The sequence below is a fragment of the Cryptomeria japonica genome, chromosome 10, assembly GCF_030272615.1.
Source record: "Cryptomeria japonica chromosome 10, Sugi_1.0, whole genome shotgun sequence".
Lineage (NCBI taxonomy): Eukaryota > Viridiplantae > Streptophyta > Pinopsida > Cupressales > Cupressaceae > Cryptomeria > Cryptomeria japonica.
Window position 1 is genome coordinate 701494166 of NC_081414.1, and position 22716 is coordinate 701516881.

Here is a 22716-nt window from a genome sequence, read left to right on the forward strand (position 1 = left end):
GTGATGGTTTAATAATGAAATAATTATGCTGAAGTATATGGTTAAGAGGAAGGGATTAGGAATATTTGGAATTAGTGTTTAAAATGAATAACTGGATAAATGGTAATTGGACTATATTGAAATATGTTAATTATAGATTAATGAAATGAATGTTTCCTTACGTTTTAGGAAGTAGTAAACATTAGGAATGAATGCTAGAGTTAAATGGATATATTAGAATGTGATGGTTTTCTATGATGATAGTTATGTTCATGTGCTTAGAGTTATGTTAAGTAGTGGCGTTGAGATACCCTAGGGAATGTTAAAGGATGAGATGCTATTTATTTCATATTGTGTATTATATTATTATGGCCATGCTTAAGTGGATTATGTGCATTATTGGTAGATGTTTAAATAGGTGAAAATGATTATTGAGTTATATGCATTGCATTGGTTAATGTTTTAAAAAAATAAAAGTATCTATATTTTATAGTTATTTGATTATCATTTCTAGGGTATTTTGGTGGGCTTTATAAATTTTGAGAAATCCATAATGAGGAAATCTGAAATTAGTTGTCATTCACAGTGAAACTAGGTAATGTATTATTATCAAATAGAGATGGAAAACCAAATAAAATAAAATTGTATCAATGTGCATATCCCATAGAACCTTAAAAGAAATACAACAACTTGTATATGTATGTGTATACATGGATATATGTATTTGTGTGTATGTATATGTATGTATATGTATATGTACATATGTATGTGCATGTGTGTATGTGTATGTATATGTGTATGTATATGTGTATGTATACATATGTATATGTATATGTGTATGTGTATATGTATATGTATATGTATATGTATATGCATATGCATATGTATATGTATATGTATATGTATATGTATATGTATATGTATATGTATAAGTACAAATGCACACACACACACAGTGCAACGATTATTTGAGTGAAATGACCTAGTAGGCAAAGTGAAAATAAAAACAATAACCGCAATGATAGAAAAAAGTCCTAAAAAATTTCATGCTTAATGGAAAATCATGACAGTTTAATGGTTTGTTGACAAAATATTTAAAGGAACTAAACAATGAATTCTCAGAAACAATAAATTAGAAACCCTAAAAATCTGCATGTCAATATAGATGATTGTAGCAGCCACACCTCTGTTACCACATCATTTATTCCTCATGGCAAGAGTGGGTCATCTTTTCCTTTTTATGTTGGAGTCGTAGTTCATGCCATATTACCTTGGTTCAAGTCTTTAATGCATCCTCAAATCCTTTTTCTAGTCATTTAGGTCAGGTTTAGACAATTGATTAAACTCCTTGAACACGTCAAACTGTTCTGAACTAGGTTCAACAGGTTCATTTAGGTTCAATAGATTCCAAGGTGTTCAGAAAAAAAAAATTTGTACTAACATTTTCTCTAAGTGTTTTGTAGCGGCTCTTCCAAAAAAAATTTCCTGTTCGGTGATATAACATTTGTGTTGAACTTATTGAACTGAATTCAAAGGGTTCAAATATGTTCAACGTGTTCAACACAACAAGTGGTCAACAGTTTGACGTGGTGTACATCTTGAACTACTTGAACACTCAAGAAGTAGGTTCAAGATGTTCGTTTGGGTTCAATGTTGGTGGGTCCCATGGTTTCTAATGTTTTGGGAAGTGCATTCATTGCTAAATACGAAGAGGCAGAACCATATCTTAAAGTGATGTCATTCTTTGGATTTTTCAAAGTAAGTGAACGTTTCGGGAACTGGCAGTTTCTTAAAGCATGCCGCCATGCATTCAATGTATGCGTGCGAGGGTCTAATCTACCAACTTGCCGCGTCTAGACTGAAATTGTGAAATCATTGCATTTAATGTACCTTTCTCAATAAGGTATGAAAATCATTTGTGTTCTGCATTTGTTACTTGCTGGTGGACTTTTGTTTATATTATCCCTGGATAGGAGTCTTTCTTGCTTCTAGCCGTCGTCCAATTATACAACTATGAAGGTGAGTCTTTCCTTATTTTCTTTAGTGTTTTCCCTTGCATTTTCTCTCATACAGAAGGTTTCACTGTAATCAAATTTAGGTTTCTTGTTTTGAAGTTATGAAGTCCACTCTGCATTTGTTTGGAAACGTCTTTGGCTTGGAATCCACAGAAGCCATAGTTAGTGATATTGATCTGTAAGGAGAGAACCTTGAAGATTTGAAAGAAAGGGTGTTCAAGGGTATTGATAAGTCTTTTTGTATAGAGATTTTGAGTAGTGGACTTTTAGAAGCTCCAGCCTTTCCTCCAGCAATTCCTTGTCTAGAGTTGGTTCGGGAGTGTATTGCTAGATATGACCCAGTATCTGAAACTATTAAGAGAGATAATGGAAAAACCCTTCTTGCCATTAACCGTGAGGTGATTGCTTCAATTTTCAAGATATCGGATTACTAGTTTTCTAATTTCTCTCTTGCCCAGTCAATTAGTGAGTTCAATGCAGACAGAGCCAGACACCGAAATAATGTGGTGAAATTCTAGTTGAAGGTCCCTCAGAGAGGTGGTTCTAGGTTACCCAAAAATCCTAACAAGAACCACATGTTGCCACATATCCATGATGTGATGCTTCTGTTGCATCGAGCCAGAGGTTCTGCCGAAGCTTATAGCTTTGATGATTGGATTTATTGCTATGTGCAATTAGTTATAGAAGGAAAACAATATTTGGATTAGGTAGAGTTAATTGTTGATTCAATGAGAGAGCAGTTGAGTCTAGCCAAGCAGTTTCAACAAAAGTTCTTCATGTCCTCATATCTCTTGTATTGTCTAGCTTGTGTTAAGGAGTTAACGGGTGTACCAAAGTAGCTCACTGAGGAAGATGTTCTGGTGTATGAGTTCTATCCTATGCTGCAAAAAGACAATGCTCTACAAGATTTTAGAAGGATACACAATGCATTCGTAGGTGATATGTGTCATGAACTAAAGAGTACAAAGGCTAAATGGATTTCAAATGATGCATAGATCTTGATTAAGAAGTTCGGAAGTTTTTACATCCAGTTCCACGCTTTTGCTATATATGGGTAGGAGGCTTTGAAGAGGAACCCTTCAAGCTCCCCCACTTTTGTTCTGATTGTTTTGTTCTAGCAGAAGCATGCAGGCAACTGACCTCTGTGATCAAGAAGGCATAGCCTAAGGACAACTGGGAAGGTCATTTTCCAATACAATTGGGGGTGTTGTCTTGTAATTCAATGTCTGATGCACTAAGTATAGGAGTAGATCTTAGGAATTTTAATTTCTCTCTATATTCTTAAAGGAAAGGGTTTGACAATAAGGGATTTTCTTGGAGCCTTGGCTTAAAGCCTTATCTTCCCACGCCACAGTTAGAAGATTTCTGGGAAGACTGTACAGATGAACTTGAAGTTTTCAAAAGGGAAAACATGAGATTGGTGCTAGAATAGGTTGTCTCTTTGCAAATAAAGTTAGACATAAAAAGACTTCAAGAGGATTATCTTGAATTGTTTGAACTAGGATATTTAGCCCATGCAGAGACTGAAATGCTCCCAATTAATTGGGATGAGGAGGAAAATGATGACATACAATTGAGGACCAAACAAGTTCTAGAGAGAACCATGGCATGGGTGGCTAAAAAGAAAGCAATAAAGTCAGGCGCCAAGTCCCTTTCTACAAGAAAAGATAAGGATCCTCTATCTTCACCAAAACGTCCTTCTAACAGTGCTCCTGTTCGTGCAGGTAAGGATACCAAGTCGTCTCAACCTAGACATAGGTCTAGCCCAACTCTGGATTTTAGTACCCCTCGGCATACTCGATCACGTAGTGTCACCCAGAGGAAGATGGACCAAGTCAAGGATATGGGAGTAAAGGATGCTGTGCTTGAGGCTCATATTTTTGAAATTGAAGATTTGGATGGTGAAGTTGCTTGTGCTCTGGACTCCCAAATAGTGATTGTGGCAATGACGCCACCACCAAAAATGATTGAAGGAACTACTCATTCTGTTGCGACCCCTAAATGGTTAACAACCTCAGTGAACAAGAAAATTGGCTTTCTTCCTGTGACCATTTCGATTCAGGAAATGGTTGCTAAGTACTCCGAGAAGAATCCAAAGCTGAAAAGGTTCAAGACCACTGCTCACCTAAACAATGATGAAGAAAATGGAAAATGGATGGCCGAAATTGCCTCATACAAGTCGAAAGATGAAAACAAAGAGGCTGGTCCTGATGATTTTGAGATCACAAAGTAGAGTTTGGAAAGATGAGCAGAGATATAGATAACCATTTTTTCCAAGTGTCAGCAAAGAAAATGCTTACTCGCTCAGAGAAGGATGGATGGGAGAAAAGAGAACTTAAAAGACACATAAGTGGTTTGGCTCAGTTCATCGATAGTATCGATTGCCTTGGAGCAATTCCAATATCCCATGCCACTGAGAATTTTGACCCAACTTCTTTGGAAAACAAGAAGTTGATGAACCAAGTTCAACGGGCTAAGAGCATCGCTGAAATGGTTGAGAAGTGGATTGAACAAATAATCAAAGATGATGAAAAGTACATTACCAGCTCTCGAAAATTGTGTGATGAAGTACAGAGCCTGATTTCTGAAATCCAAAATGAGCTTGTACCATGGGAGAAAGAAGAGCACAAATGGCAAAATGTCCTGCCTCTGTTTGCCAAAATCGAAGAATATGGGACTACCAGGTTTCTGACACAACATTCAATTAAGCTGGTGGCCGATGAATGTCAACTTTTCATGCTGAAGAAAAGTATCATGTCGTGAGTGCTTACCTTTCAGTCGGTGATTACGGATGCAAGAACCTCTGTCTATGAACTCCAGGATTTGCAAAGTAGTATAGTCAAGGATAATAAAGTGGTTAATCCCGATCATGACTGGGAGTTAGGAATCTGCAGGTCAAGCACACAGGAAGCAATCAAATCTTTCCAGTTGAACATGGAGAAGATTAGAGTCAAGAGTAGCTTCACGCCGGAGGATATAACCAAGGTGGCTAGGATCGAATCTATGGTTTTCATTGGGAATGATCAACTGCCGAAACACTCAGAGAAGATGGTGCAACATAAGTGGAATAAAGAGGTGGCAAAGGCAAAACTCAATGCAATGAAAGTCCCAAGCCAATCAATGGTTCAAGAACTCACAACTGCTCATGACGCCCGTGAAGACGGAGAAGATGACAATGATGGAATATGACATAATGCATCAATTTAGGACTAGTTTCCTTTATTTTTAAAATATTTTTTATAGTTATGCAAAAACTTCGAGACATCTATCCCAAAATACTTCTTGTTGGTTTCGTAACTATTTTATAGGGGAGTGGTCGAGTTTTCAGGGAGACCTCCCCCATTTAGACTATAAATTATGTAAAACAGATGGTAGAAGGGTTAGATTTTAGTAACTAATTTTGTGAACTTCGACTGAAGTTTTTGTTTTGGTATTTTCTGTTCTTAATCAAAGGATGAATCAGATGATTGAGATCGGTTATGGAAAAAGATTGGCAGATGTATTTTTGTGCCTTTGTTTCATAAGGATATATATATGTGTAGGCACCTAAAAATGGTCAACGCTTGCGGAGTCATACTTTAACATTGGCGCATTGCCTCATTTTAGGTTTTTGCGTCGCATTAACATTTCTCCTATGTCATGCACTTGGTCTTTATCATTTGCAGGCATCAAGTCATTCTTTTGCATTCTTCATTTGTCTTGCTTTCGAATTTGGTCTTGTCGACAACAATCTTCAGTCATGATTTTGGTCAATTTTATCCTGTCACATCAATGTGTGTATTCATTTGTCAACATTTTGGACATCGTCAATCCTAATTAGGGTTTTGTCCTCTTATCAATCTTGTCATTTTGCAATTGATTTGGTCATCGATCGTCGTCCTTCTTAGTCATGTCAATTGGCGCCTATCAATTTCGTCTCTTTATCAATCTCGATTAGTTTGTCAATCAATCGAATCATTTATCGCATTGGTCATTTATCAATTCAAAATCATGATCGACGTTAATTATCTTTCATCAAGACCTAATTGTCATTCTAGGGTTTCATGATTTAATCATTTAACCTTGTGTGTCATTTCTTCCTCTAGGATTAATAAATTATTTATCCTAAGTCTTCTCATTGCAATTAAATCTTCATTTAATTGGCTAATTATTCCTCTTTTTGTGAATTAATTAATAAATGACAAATTATTAATTAATTTCCCTAATTTCCTAATTTTCATCAATTTCTAATTCCTCATTTTCTATTTTTCTAATTTCTAATTCATCTAATTTCAATTCTCTCCTATTTTCCTCCTAATTTCATGGGAATGACATAGAAATTTGTCATAATTTGTCATAATTGACAATCAATCAATTCTTGACATAGAAATTTGTCATAAATTGTCATGAATTATCAATCAATCAAATTTTGCATAGAAAGTGCATAATTTGTCATAATTGACATGTTTGATTTGCAATTTCCATTCGAATTGAATCATGCTAATTTGGTCTTTTTCTCCAATTTCTCTATAAATTGGATGAATTTCTTCAATCCCGGCTAATAATCACATAATCATAGAATCACAGAATCAGATAATGAGAATAATCAGATCATCGAATTACTAAACAATCACGCTTCGAGTACTCTTGTGCCAATGTCAATCTTGCTTTCACAATTAGGTGTATGCACTTGAAAGTGATATCCACAATCAAAGGCTATTTGGAGAAGAAAGAAGGACAATGGAGCGGCATGAAGGAGCATTCAAATCTACATTTGGTTTGCATAATCTTTAATATTGAATGTTTTTATTTCATGTCTCTATTGAGTGTGCTTAGGATAGATCATTGCATTTGAGCTTTCGTGATTGAGCTAGACTACTATTTTGATATGCTTTGATGATTTCCGATTTCCTAGCGTACAATATGAAATCTAATCATATTGTTTTTGGGGAGAAGAAAGATCTGTGTATTTTGAATCTAAATAGATAACATGTCTTTGCATATGTTTATCTGATCAAGTAACAGTAATTGATCATTTCATTGCAGTATTTCATTATTCCTTTGATGTTCTTTCCTTTGAATGTGTTGTTTACTCTAGAAAAGATTCATGATTGAGGGCGGATTTATTTTCCTTGAATCTGTTCATCTTTTGTTACTTTAGGTGGAAGAAGTATATTGAACTTTGTTTCAGTTGTTGTAGTTACATGCTTTGAAAATTAAGGAAATAGCTTTCATTGTTTATGAGACATGAGAAAAGTTGCAGCCTTTCATCCAAGAATGAAATAGGTGGCCTTACACACTTTCTGGTTAAAAGCTTTCATTTAGATATAAATAAAAATAAAACACATTTCATGAAAAACCAAGATAGGGAGTTGTACCTATGCAAAAATTCAGAGGGAAGTGATTTGAACAACATTTACCCAACTGTTCAGTGAATCATTTGTTATTAGAATAAGGTAACAGAGTTTAAGATTAATCATTTAAAAACAAAGAGCAAATCTGTTCACTAACAACCTCATAATCTATTTGATTTTTCCTATAACATTTGATTGTGCAAGACTTTTGTCTAGTTCAAATTGAGGAAATGTTGGAAAACCACTACAAAGCACAGGTACTTTCACCTTTCTATTATAGGTTTTCTCACAATTTATACATAAGCACCCAAAATATATAACAATCTACAAACTACATAAAAGCAATGACAAAAAATATCCAAGAGGCTGGAATTACCTCAAGCACAAAAATAATGAATTTAACAACCAGGCTTGTCACCGTCCTTCCAAATACACCACACCTACAACCTATCCACACACACATAATTAGAAGGAAGCATACAAACCAAACCTTAAAAAAAAACATAAACCAACAAAATAAAACCTATGCTTCTCCAACGGTTTGTAACACAACTTCTTACAACTCTAAAATTCCCACCACCCCACAATTGAACCGTTCCTCGCCAAATAGATTAATGAAAACTTGCGTACATGAATACAAACTATTAAATTTGTAGCAAAATGCCCTCCTTCTCACCCACAAAAACCTACGTAGACGAATGGATAACACCTCACCTTTCCATCAAAAAGGGAAATACAAAATGTAAATAAAAAAACCTTCAACGCACTGCACAAAAAAATCACCTGTCCTTTCCATTCAAAATGGTTGTGGTGAGTCTTCTCATGCTACAATAAACCTAGTGTTAATAAATGTTGAACCACCTCAATGGCTTGCAATAAACATCGTACCCAAATATAATTTTTAAGAAACCCTGCCAATAAATTTAGAAACAACAATGATAGCTTTTCACTCATTGGCGAGAAGGAAGCTCCTGGCAGCCACTTTTTTCTGGCTTACTGCCACTTTTCTTGGGTTAAAAGATGACACTAAATTCTATCAACAATAAGGTTCAAAAGGGGTAGTTATGTTTTGGAATTCAATATATCTCTATCATATTAGATTTGGTTGTAAATGTCTAAGAACAACCTAAAGATAACAACAAATGATAATATATCAAGTTAGCTCTAACTTTGTAATTTCATTTATAAGTTTTTACCTAGTATGGAATTTTTAGGGTATTTTCTTTTGAGTTGATGACACAAAGTGAACCAGCACCAGTGAGGAGGGACCTCAAAGAGATCAATCTGGACCAGTCAGTAAGAGTAAACACAATAGAAACACAAAGATATGATGGAGGCAATGCAGAACAAATTGTTTTATTTCATGAAAATTGTTTACAACCATACGGTAACAACCAGGTTACAACATAACTGGCTCACAGGCCTGCTAGAGCATGCTCAAATACATAATAGGTCACAACCGGGACCTTGAATATTAAGATTTATCTTCTGCATTCATTCTAGCTACTTGATTCTTTGATTGATTACATTCTAATGTGCAATTACAATTATATATACGATCCAAAGGATCTGGTCGATCCAAAATGGGATCAAAACGCGAAGAACAAGACCTAATGTCTAAAATCAACAAAGTCAACCTTCGCCAAGAGATTCCTCTAGAAAATCCAAAGGATGAAATGTAGATCATGAGAAAAGGTCGGCCACATGCCAAGGAACATCAGAATCAACGCCCAAGGATCTGCAAGCTTCGGAAGGGGTTCTTGTAGATCACTAAAATAGGTCTAGGCAACCAGTAACAAGAAATTGTAAACCAGTAATAGGAAACTATCAAGGAAACTGATAGCGATATCTTGCCGAAAAATGATGCAAATACGATTTGGTTTGGAAATAAGAAAGATGATCAAGTATTCAAGTAGAATCTAACTCTTTAGGATCCGGTGAGCCAAAACTAGGATGCACAAAAAGAAATGTTGAAACTACAAACAAAAGAAATATTTTTGGTCGATGCAAGATTGGTATGAACTAGGGATGCTCTTGCATCAAACATCTGAGGTTATTGAAAAAGTGAGCCTCTCACTTTTCCAAGATCAGAGGAAAACCAAGGCGGTCTACCTCTACCTGATAAATTCAAGATGAATCTTAAACTGGTCTATCCTTTCACTTCACAAGATACTCCTTATATTGACTACTCCGAGTACTAGGCCCAATCCTACTGTCCAAAATTTCTTCAATCCAATCTGATTCCTTCTGGGCAAACTATTTCTCCAAGTCTCCAATACTGTCCTCACTAAATTATAGTTTATGATACTCATGAAGATGTGAAATGTTCAACACAGGTGAAATACTCAGACTATCTGATAACTCCGCTTCATATACATCTCCAAAACTAAACTTCCTCAAAATCCTACAAGGTCCAAACTTTTTCATCTACAATTTGTTATAAGTTCCAACCAAGAATCTTTCTTTTATCAGGTATACAATCACTTCATCGACAACTTCAAATTCCTTATGTCTCCTCTTCTCATCTACTGCTTAACCTGAATATGCAAGGTTGCCATATGATCTACAAAGTCTTCTCCTTTAAACTTCTCGGTCTTCACTGCTAATATCTCTCAATTTTGATATACCTCTAGGATGCACTCTGGTAAAAATCTCAAAAGGTGTTCTTTCGGTACTTCTATTTACTGAATTGTTGTAGGCAAACTCTACTTATGCAAGGATCAAATCCCAACTTCCAGTTTTATCTCCAACTAAACATCTCAACAAATTTTCCAAGCTCCGGTTAACTACTTTTTTCTGTTCATCAGTCTGTGGATGAAAAGTAGAACTTAACTTTAAATCCATCTTTATCTTCTTCCAAAGTGTTCTCCAAAAAATGGCCAACAAACTTAATGTCTCTATCTTAAACTATGCTCTTAGGTAGCCCATGCAGTCTCACTACTTCCTTGAAGAATAGGTCTACTACATGTAATGCATCTGATGTCTTCTTACAAGGTATGAAATGAGCCATCTTTGAGAATCGATCGACTACCACAAATATAGAATCATTCCCTCTCAGTGTTTTAGGCAATCCAAGTACAAAAACCATGCTTATATCCTCCCAAGGTCTTTTTGGTATTGTCAAAGGTTTATACAATCCCACATTTTGACTACTACCCTTTGCAACTTGAAAAACTCTACAACTCTGCACATATCTCTTAACATCCTTATGAATCTGGGGCCAAAAGTACTGCTCACTCACCAATGCTACTGTTTTGTCAATACCAAAATGTCCAGCTAATCCTCCACTGTGTTTCTCCTTTATCAGATTCTCCCTCATAGAACTCTAAGGTATGCACAACTGAACTCCCATGAATAACATCCCATCCCCAATGAATGAATCCAACCACTTGCTTCTATCTACCATAACTGGTTCTCTACATGCTTTCCAAGGTTCTGCAAAATCCGGGTCATCATCATACAAGATCTTCAATTCTTCAAATCCTAATACTGTCACTTTCATCTCTATCAACAAATTTCTTCTCCTACTCAATGCATCAGTGACTTTGTTATATTTTCCACTTCTATGCTTCAACACAAAGGTGTAACTCTGCAAGAATTCTACCCATCTCATATGTCTCTGATTCAACTTACTCTGACTATTCAAATATTGTAAAGCTTGATGTGCTGTATACAACACAAAATCCTTAGGCAACAGGTAATTTCCCTACTTCTTCAAGGCTTGGACTATGACATAAAACTCTTGACCATACACTAAATTTCTCCTCTGGGTATCATTTGATTTCTCACTGAAATAAGATACTTCTCTCCCTTCCTGACTCAAGACTGCTCCTATTGGTGTTCCACTTGCATCACAATCCACTTGAAATTCTTTATTGAAATCTGGTAAAGCTAACATAGGTTGCTCAGTCACTTTCTGCTTCAACAGTTCAAAAAATTTGTTTTCTCCGGTGGTCCACTTGAATTCCTTCCGATCTCTTCTCATGGTATCAGTCATAGGCTTACAAACTGAACTGAAATTTTTGATGAACTTCTGGTAGAAACTATCTAATCCATGAAATGATCTTACCTCTCCAATGCTTTTTAGTCTAGGCCACTCAACAATTGCTTTTACTTTCTTAGGGTTCATCTTCAAACCATCTTGAGATATCATAAATCCCAAATAGACTAACTCATCCTTCATGAAAGTACACTTCTTGATATTGATCAACAACTTTTCTTCTCTCAACCTCTGCAAAACTTGTCTAAAATGCAACAACTGCTCCTCTTTTGTCTTACTAAAAATAAGAATGCCATCCAAATATATAATAACAAACTTACCCAATAATTTCTTCAATACCTCATTCATTAGACTCATGAAAGTACTCTGTGTATTAGTTAATCCAAAAGGAATCACCAACCATTCATACAGTCCTTCATTTGTCTTAAATACTATTTTCCACTCATCTCCTTCTTTGATCCCGATCTGATCATATCCACTCTTCAAATCTATCTTTGTAAAGTATTGGGCTCCACTCAAACAATCCATTATGTCATCCATCCTAGGCAAAGGAAACCGGTATTTCACTATGATCTTATTTATTTCTCTGGAATCATTGCACATTCTCCACTCTCAATTCTTCTTAGGTGCTAATATTGCTAGTACTGGACAAGGGCTCAGACTCTTCCTGATCAAACCTTTCTTCAACAGCTCCTGCACTTGTCTATTCAGTTCTTCATTCTCTTCCGGTGTCATTCGGTGTGCAGCTTTATTAGGCAAAATAGCTCTGGGAACCAAGTACATGAAATGACTAATACTTCTCACAAGTGGCAATCCATCAGGTACATTATCTGAAATGATGTCTTTATATTCTATCAACAAATCTTTTATCTCTTCCGTTTGTTCCTCCTCATGCTCCGGATTCTCAGTCTTCTTAGGAATGAAGGCAAAACATACATTCTCACGTCTCAATCCATCCAGGAATTTCCTTCCATCTACAAAACAGATTCTAGCATTCATACAGTCTTCATTCTTCAAAGGTTTCTCCAAAGGCAACAAGGTTTGCTTCATCCCATTGGCCACAATAGTGTATGTATTATTTCTCCCATCATGTAGTGCATGTCTATCAAATTGCCAATCTCTACCCAACAAAAGATAACAAATATCTATTGACATAATATCACACAAGACTTCATCATGATAATTCCTAATTTTTAATTTCACCAAACATTGTTCACTTACTAACAACTTATGTTCATCCTGAATCCATGCTATCTAATAAGACTTAGGGTGTTTCAATCTCTCCAAATTCAACTTATTCACCATCTCTTCTGAAACAAGATTATCTAAACTACCACTATCAATAACAACTTTACAACACTTACCGGATACCTTACATCTGGTCTTGAACAAATTTTTCCTCTGCAAGGGCTCTTCATCTCCTCTGGTATGACACAAAGCTCTCCTCATCATCAATAGTTCACCATCTTCTAGTTTATTGTCTGATTCGGTGGGGTTTTCTTCCACCATTGTTGCTCTTCTAGGATTCTTTGTCTTCTTACACTCAAAAGCACGGTGTCTTTCTCCTCCACACTTATAGAAAGTTCCTCTAAATGTTCTCTTGTCTTGGCTTCCAAAATTCTCATTTTGGTAACCATCTGGTGCTCTCCTCCAGTAGAAATTTCTATCATTCTTTCAGTATGAATTACCTTCTTTGTTCACTTCCTTGTCCTTTTTCTAATCTGTATAGGTTCCTCTACCTCTGGTATATCCTCTTCCTCCTTCAAATCTTCCTCTGGTAAACCTTCCACCTTTTTCTCTCTGCCTATGCTCATGTCTTTTATTTAGCTTCTCTTCTACCTCTAGGGCATACTGGTAAGCCTCTTCAACACTCTCCAATTTGATAAAACTAAGTTCATCTTGTATAGACATCCACAATTCATTCAAATATCTTGCAAATTGTTTAACTTCATCATCAACATGTCCGGATCTGATGATCAACTTGTAAAATGCTTTGATGTATTCATTCACAATAGATTCCTTCTATCTCAAATTTTGCACCTTTTGGAACAGATTCACTTGATAATTAGTTGGCATAAATTTTGACTTCAACTTAGCAATCATCTGATCCCATGTCTTAATCTACTCTTTACCTCTTCTTTGTCTATCAACTTGCAAATGCTCCCACCAAAGAGATGCATGACCTTTCAACCGGGCATAGGCATATTTCACCTTCCTTTCTTCTGTAGTGTTTTCAAAATCAAAGTATTTCTCCATCTCTGAGATCCAATCCATCAATTCATCTGAATCCAACTTCCCATCATATTTTGATGGGGTAAAATGAGGTTTAGTATTCGCCCTACTCAAAACCCTCAAAAACCTTTCCTCATTAGGATAAACCGTCGATGGGTTTACTTGTCCTGCCGAGACTTCTTCTCCTTCATCTTCACCTACATCTTCAATATGTCGGCCTCTTATCTAGGCTATCTCCATGGCTTCCAACTGAGGTTCTATATCTCGCAAAATTTACATCACAACAAGGTATGCATTCCTGCGTGCTCCACCATTTCGAGCTCCTCTTCGCGCCATCATTCATGTAGGTCCTCTGTAGTTGTAGGTCGGATCTGCAATCTTCCACCCTACAACAAAATTTTCAGGACATGCAACCTCCAAAATGAAAACTCACTCTGATATCACTTGAATCAGTCACCGATGAGGAGGGACCTCAAAGAGATCAATCCTGACTGGTCAACAAGAGTAAACACAACGAAAACACAAAGATATGATGGATGCAATGCAAAACAAATTATTTTATTTCATAAAAATTGATTACATCCAAATGGTAACAACCAGGTTACAATATAACTGACTCACAGGCCTGCTAGAACATGCTCAAATATAGAATAGGTCACAACCAGGATCTTGAATCTTAAGATCCATCTTCTACGCTCAGTCTAGCTACTTGATTCTTTGATCGATTACATTCTAATGTGCAATTACAATTATATATGATCCAAATGATCCGGTCAGCCCAAAAAGGGATCAAAACCTGAAGAACAAGACCTAACAAGTAAAATCAACAAGGTCGGACTCCGCTAAGAGATTCCTCTAGAAAATCCAAAGGATGAAATGTAGATCACAGTAAAAGGTCGGCCACATGCCAAGGAACATCAGAATCGATGCCTAAGGCTTCGCAAGCTTTGGAAGGGGTTTTAGTAGATCACCAAAATAGGTCCAGGCAACCGGTAACAAGAAACTGTCAACTAGTAACAGGAAACTGTCAAGGGAACCGATAGCGATATCTTGCCGAAAAATTATCCAAATGTGATGCGGTCTGGAAATTAGAAAGATGATCGAGTCTTCAAGTAGAATCCAACTCCTCAGGATCCAGTGAGCCAAAAACGAGAGACACAAAAAGAAATGCTGAAACTACAAATAGAAAGCAAAACATAAAGGAAAATATTTTTGGTTGATGCAAAATTGCTATGAACAAGGGATAATCCTACATCACAAAGTAACCCAAGTTTAATTTTTTTTACAACTTATTGTATAAGCTCTTGCAATTATTTATGGGGAAGCAAGGTAGTGCAAATAGGAGGGGAAGAAAGCATCCTAGGTATATAGGCGTGAGAAAAAGGAATTATGGAACGTGGATATCAGAAATCAAAGAGTTGAGGAAGGAGAAGAGGATATGGATGGGCTCCTTCCCCACACTGGAGATGGCATCTTTTGCACATTATGCAACTGCATTTGCCTTAAGAGGGGACTTAGCTAATTTCTATTTCCCTCGCTTAATTCATTTGCTTCCTTGCCCTGCAACTTCCTCTGCAACAAACTTTTAGGAAGCTACAGTCAAAGTTGCATACTCTTAAACTCTCAACACCCATTGAAACAACAAGTACTATTGTTGTATTTCGAAATTAATAGTCATAATAATAATGTTGATTTTCTTGATCAAGAGGTGATTCCACAAAATCAATCTAAATTGACTAATATTGCAGTAACTCAAAAGGAAAAGAATGTGATGATGGATTCATGTCTAGATTGGCCAAACTTGTTGATGAACATTGCAAATTGAGTGTTGATCAGATCATCTCTCATCTTTGATAACCCAATCCTTGGAGAAGATGATCAAGATGACCAATTTATATCTCTTTGGGATTTCACTTAGACTAGCAAGGCAATATTGAATTCAATTTTAGGTCCTCCTTAGAATCATCCTGCAACCATTATATTTTTACTATCAATGACATGTTTGGTATTTACAACCTATCTGCTAACCATGTCACATGTTATTCAAAATCCTAGTTCTACATAAATGAACTTTTTGCACTCCTATCAAAGCTACTTTCTAGTTCTACTGAACAAACTTAGAAGGTTGTCTAAACCATTCCAGATCTTGTAGGTTTAGTCCAACATCATAGTAATCCCATTCTAGGTCTCTCTTGATTTAGCATAAGGAATCTTGTAACCTACTCCTTATTAAAGATAAGGGGTTTTCTAGTTATTATGCCAGCCTTTCTTCATTGGGAGATTGAAAGAGAGTTTAATCTAGATTAATAAAACATGGGTAGTCTATCACCTTTAAGGGAGTATATTTTATTATATAGGTATGTTTGTCTAGTGATGATTAGGTTAAATCTCACATAAATATGATAACATTTTGTGGCCAAGATTATGCCAGTAACATTCTTTCCATTGGTTTGTCAATAAGAATTCAGATAAGAAATCGAGATCCCTAAAGATAATGTTATTAATAGTTTGTATTGTTAGACATAAATGAAAAGGCATTGATTATCATTTATCACTTCATGTTGACATGTTCTTTATTGACTCTAAGACCTTAGTTGATATGAATTTCTTGTAAATTGAACATGGTTGAATTTATATTCAAATATTTAATAATTAACAATTAGATATGCATAGTTCCAGTTTTGTGTATTCAATTACTATTTTATTTGATGTCAAACTGGTGTCATCTATTGAGGAAAATGATTTTTTTAATCATTTAGTGCATACTTTCTAATTTTATTATTATGTTTCATACTCTTTTCACTATCATGATATTAATACACTAGCATCTAGAATGTTGATATATCATAATGCACTAGATTCCATCAATCTTGATAGTAATAGGTTGTTAGGCATCCTTGTGGAGGATTAGGTATTCTTAGATGAAAGGATATTGGGGAAAAATGAAGTTTTCAGGTTGGGTGTTAAAGCACTCTAATGATGTTCTTGCTTGTTGTGTTCTTGAGAAAAGATCATATGTTGGGAGTATCTGTCAGGGTTATCTTTAGTATTCTAATCTATGTACAATTTGTGTTCAACCTTATGGTCTCTCGTAAAGGAAATAGTTTTCTTATGTATTGCATAATCTTTGGGCTTATGTATGCAAGCATTATTTATTTAAGCATCTCACATTAATTTACACTTAATTATATTTGATTCGAGTAATATGTTATTTTATTTTGAGGAGGGACTTTACATATGGTATCGGATTTTGAGGTTTAGCACTAGGGCCTTGAACCTAGAATATTAAGTTGTGACTCTTTGATTTAGTACTCTGGCTAGAGAAATGGTCTGTGACAACTGTGGAAGCCATTTGGATGAGCTCGCCCAATTGAAATCAAAGATTATTTAATTTGTACATCATTACAAAGATTATTTAATTGATTTTCATTTATATAAAAGAGAATTTATTCCCTTCCAAAAAAATGTTTACAAACAAATCACTATAATCCTAGAAATAAAAAATAATTAAATCTTAAAGAACTAAATAATCCTAGGAATCAGAAATAATAAAATCTTAAAAATCAAATGTTTAGAATCAATTCTTTATAATTCTATATTCAGAATTGACTTCTTAGACTTGTCATTGGATTTTTGATTAAAAAATTTGTGACGCTCTTTGATTCTTTGATGCTCGATGATGGGGGCAATATAATAATTTCCTTATTATCGTAGTTAACTATATTAATTGTTTTCATGAGTCACTTACTCAAAACAATTTTAAAATACTCCTTTGCTATAATAATAGAAAAAGAAATTAGTTTGTTCATCGGCTGAGAAGGTGATCCAAATATGGTGAGCAGGTATGCTTTGTCCTTATTCGGAAGACAAATCAACCATAAAAATTAAAAAGGAGAAAATGTCACCATTGAGGGCGAAAGGCCAACAGATACCCTATTGTTAAACTGTTTGATGTTTCAGTAAAGTCTAACTAATATAATTTAAGCTATTTATAATTGAATACATATGTTAAATTTATCAATATATTCATATTAATGAGGTCCAGCGAGGAGGTTAAGGTTTGGAATCGAATATCTCTCTGACGTATTAGATTAGGTTGTTAACGTGTAGCTAGGTGAAACAACAGTCTAAAGATAAGAACACGTGATAATACATCCAGTTACCTCCGACTTTGTTTCATCTATAAGTCCGTACCTAGTGTCGACTTTTAGTTGTATTTTGTTTTGAGTCGATGAGACAAGGAACCCAAGTTTAATAGTGTTTGTACTGTATAAGCTCTTGCAATCATTAATGGGGAAGGAGGGTAGTAGTGTAAATGCAAATAGGAGGGGAAGAAAGCATGGTAGGTATATAGGTGTGAGAAAGAGGAAGTGGGGAATGTGGGTATCAGAAATCAGAGAGCCGAGGAAGGAGAAGAGGATATGGTTGGGCTCGTTTCCGACACCGGAGATGGCAGCTCGTGCTCATGATGCAGCTGCATTTGCCTTAAGAGGCCACTCAGCTAGTTTCAATTTCCCTGACTTAATTCAGTCGCTTCCTTGTCCTGCAACTTCCTCTGCAGAAGATATTAAGGCGGCTGCAGTCGAAGCTGCATACACTTATTCTCAACAACCAGTGGATTCCAACACCAATAGTGATGATAATAATGATGGCTTTCTTTATCCAGAGGTGTTTCCACAAAATCAATCTGAATCGACTAATATTGTAGTAACTCAAAAGGAAAAGAATGTGCTGGTGGATTCATGGCTAGATTGGCTAAACTTACTGATGAACATTGCAGATGGAGTGCTGATGGGATCTTCTCTCGTCTTTGATAACCCAATCACTGGAGAAGATGATCGAGATGACCAGTTTATATCTCTTTGGGATTTCACTTAGACTAGCAAGGTAATTTTCAATTTTAGGTCCTCCTTACAATCCTCCTGCAACCATTGTTTTTTTACTAGCAACGGCACATGGTGCATTCAGCCTATCTGCTAACCATGGCACATGGTATTCAAAATTCTAGTTCTACATAGATGAACTTTCTGCACTCCTATCAAAGCTACTTCCTAGTTTATAGGCGGTCTAAACCATTTCAGATTTTGTAGCTTTAGTCCAACATCATAGTAATCCCATTGTGGGCTTTTCCTGATTTAGCATAAGGAATCTTGTAACTTACTCCTTATTAAAGAAAAGGGCCCTTCTTAGTTTTTCCATCTGCCTTTCTTCATTGGGAGATTGAAAGAGAGTTTTTTCTGGATTAAATTGACATGCGTAGTCTAGCACTTTTATAGGAGTAGATTTTCTTAAATCCCACATAAACGGAATAAAATTTTGTGACCAAGATCGTGCCAGTAACATTCTTTTGCATGTTGGCCATTGGTTTGTCAATAAGAATTGTCAGATAAGAAATCGAGATTCCTACAGGTAGTGTTACTAATAGTTTGTATTCTTAGATGTATATGGTAAAGGCGTGAATTATCATTTATCACTTATGTTGACGTGTTCTTTATTGACTCAAGACCTTGTTGATATAAATATGTTGTAAATTAACTCTGGTTGAATTTATATTCAAATTTTTAATAGTTAACAATTAGATATGCATAACTCCATTTTTGTATCTTCCATTTTTGTGTCTTCAATGACTGTTTTATTTGAAGTCAAACAGGTGTCGTATATCGAGGAGCATAGAAATGGAGATTTTTTTTACCCTAAATCTATTTGTTGTTAAATAGAAAAAACGTTCCTTTGGACAAAGCTTGTTTTATCATTTAGTATATGTTTTTTAATTTTATTATTATGTCTCATACTCTTTTCCCATGATGCTATTAATACACTAGCATCTAGATATATCACATTGCACTAGATTCCATCCGTCTTGAGTGTAATGGGTTGCTAGTCATTTTTGTGCAGCATTAGGTAGTTTTCAATGGATGAATATTAGGCAAGATTGGAGCTTCCGGGTTGGGTGTTAAAGCACTCCAATGATGTTCCCACTCATTGTGTGCTTGACCAAAGATCATATGTTGGAAGTATATGTTACGGTTATCTTTAGATTTGTACTCTATGCATAGTTTGTATTCGACCTTGTGGTCTCTTGTAAAGGAAAAAGTTTTCTTGTGTATTGCATAATCTTTGGGCTTATGTATGCAAACATTATTTATATGAGCACGCCACCTTAATTTACACTTATTACATGTGATTTGAGTAATATGTTATTTTAGTTTGCGGTGGAACTTTACATATGGTATTAGAGGTCTAGGTTCAGTGCTAAGGCCTTGAGTTTAGTATGTTAAGTTGTGACTAGTTTATTGTAGTACCCTCTAATTGAATAATGTTTAGTGCTTGTTAATTATGGTAGTAGTTAGATCAATATCGATCAACTTGAGTAGTAATGTAGAGAGCCTAACTAAATTTTGGTATACCTTGTTGATACTTTGTGCATATATGTGTGCATGCTATGATTCATTACTTGCCTCTTGCTTGATGTGTTCGATGAAATTTGGGTTGAAAACTTTACTAGAACTTTAAAGTGCTTTTGTATCCAAATGGTCATCTTTATGTTTCATATTTCTCAAGTGTAAAGTATGGTCACTCCTGATTGGGCCTGACTATGCTAATGCACTCTTTTGTTTGATGTGTCTATGGATTATTTAACTTAAAATTGCATACCCATAGTTTATAATTGAATATTACAAACTATATTATGTGAATAATGTAATCATGGTGAAACATTGATCATTGTTCAGATGCTCGATACATGGACTAATTTTTTATTGATTCTTATTAATCCTAATCTATTAATCCTTATATATATGCATTGTGCATGTGTGGAAACACTTGTTGATGCATGGAAGAAGGGAATTTTTTAAATAGATCATTTGGGCATAGATGCACAAAGTACACCTATTTCTTAGGATTCTTTAGGGAATTTATGATAGTACCTACTTAGTTGCATTTCATGTGAAAGGGGGTTAAGAAGATGAAATTAAGTGGGTCATACGTATGGATGATCATTATTGAAGTTAGTGAAATAGGAAAATCATTAGAATTCTTTGTATTATTAATCATGGTAATATGTTGACCCAATTTTTGTATAGTAATCATTGTGATATATTAAAGGAAATTATGATTAATAGTAGAACTATGTAACTTCTTGTCGATTCTTTATTTGTCTATGTGTGTATGGTATGAATTCTTAGTTGCCTCTACTTTCAATATGTTTCATATTTCATATATTAAAGGAAATCATGATTAATAGAAGCATTCTGTAAGTGTGTCTTAGTGCCTTACTTGTGAGTGTTCTTTTAATACAAGGATAACATTTTGTGTAATATATAGTGATATTAAATTTAATGTGAATGCATGTTTCTTGTTGAATTATACATTAGTGAATGATGAGCATTCCATGCATAAGTGAATATTGATGATGAGGATCAAGTGTATCATGATATTATCACTATGATTCTTCTATAAATGTGATGCATAAAATTAAAATTCATTTGGATTTTGCATATTCCATCTCACATAATAAGTTGCTTGAAGTTGTAAGTGCTTATAAATGGAGATTGGTTGTGTAATTAAAGTTGATGTTTGTCTTTGAATTATAAATTGATGGTTGTTTCTTGTATAAGTTAATAAGTAAAAATAGTTTTCAGCTTCAATATGACTTAACTTAGCCTTGTTTGTTAATTTTTAAGTGATCACAGTAATCAAGACCTAGTTATTGCAATCTTTTGAATGTCGTGTTTGAGTATGGACTAATCTTAGTATAGAAATAAAGTACTTTTAAATTTTGTTGAATTCTTGTACTCAATCCTTTGTATAATAACAATATCATATTGCATTAAATCTATGAGTTCCTAAAAATTGAGTTTGAATTCATGACTTAGGATGATTGATGCATGTTTTTGCATAGTATTGAAGTCTCCATAACGGTACCCCCAACCTATTATGTAACTCTTTACTCCCTCAATGCAACTAGTGTTTTTCACTTAGTTTTCACATTTGAGAATTTATTTTGATTATTCACAAATTTTTTGGATCCAAGAACACTGAGAGGGGGGGGGGGGTGAATCAGTTTTCTATTGGAATGGAGAAATTTAACCTTATTGATACAAAAAATCATCAACCGGTAAACATAAAAGCATATAAAAATAAGACACAATGCAACCACAAAGATAAAAACCATAAAACCACAAAATTATACATGGAAAACCTCAAAGAGGAAAAACCACGGTGGGATTGGAGACCCACAATATCTATCCACTGATCAAATGAATAAATATTACAATCAGGGGCTTGCACATGCAAGAAGGCCCACAGCCTAGAGCACACTTCTCATCACAAAACAAGTCTCACTGACTATAGAAAACATCAGGCAACAATTCAGAATGAAGATTGAACTGCAAGCATATCATCTCCCATGCCCGAGTACAGTTCCAGTTAAGCTCAATACAAGAGGCCTTAAACCTCTTGCATAAACCGAACTCGATCACCTATGATCGACCAAATCCTCTGCATATGATTACAACATTGTTCTCATATACATAATCCATTAACCCATACCTCACATGATCTCCCTATGATCTACAAAGAGATCTTGCATCATATTTATACCAACCTGGGACCTAAACAATTAGGTCATCCACCTAAAATATAAAACAATAAATTCATAATTTAAACCCACAATCTAATGATCAACCAGGTCGGCCTAAGACCGAAACAACATAATCCAATCAATGAATCCAACTGGTAACGCATCGGGAGCATCAACCCACATGTTACATAAACTGGTCCATAACCTAGCATAAGAACACCAGATCTATAGTAGGTCACCATAAGCCAAATGAAACACCATGAATAGCTAGAACATGAACAAGATAACCTTCTAGAAGCCACACCAACACCACTTATGAATAATATCAAAATATCTTCAACAAAGCTCTACCAGTAAAACCCTTACCGGTAACCAAAAGGCTTACTAGAAAAACTGATAGCTTTCGGATCATCAAATCTATACCAAGTGAATGTCATACACATCAGGAACACATGAATAACCAATCCAAACCAATTCCACAGACCAAAGCATACCAGAGCATACCGGATCAACATGATCATACCAACTAGAAACCAATCATCCTACCGGGACCAAAAGGATACTGGTAAACAACCA

The 22716-nt window shown here is 35.2% G+C and overlaps 1 protein-coding gene across 1 annotated transcript; it reads left to right on the top strand.

Moving 5' to 3' along the window:
- Positions 1-17849: 17849 nt before the first annotated feature.
- LOC131078189 (ethylene-responsive transcription factor ERF039-like) lies at positions 17850-18437 on the top strand. The gene has a single exon (XM_058015849.1). The coding sequence runs from the start codon at positions 17850-17852 to the stop codon at positions 18435-18437; it is 588 nt and encodes a 195-aa protein (XP_057871832.1).
- The last annotated feature ends 4279 nt before the right edge of the window (positions 18438-22716 follow it).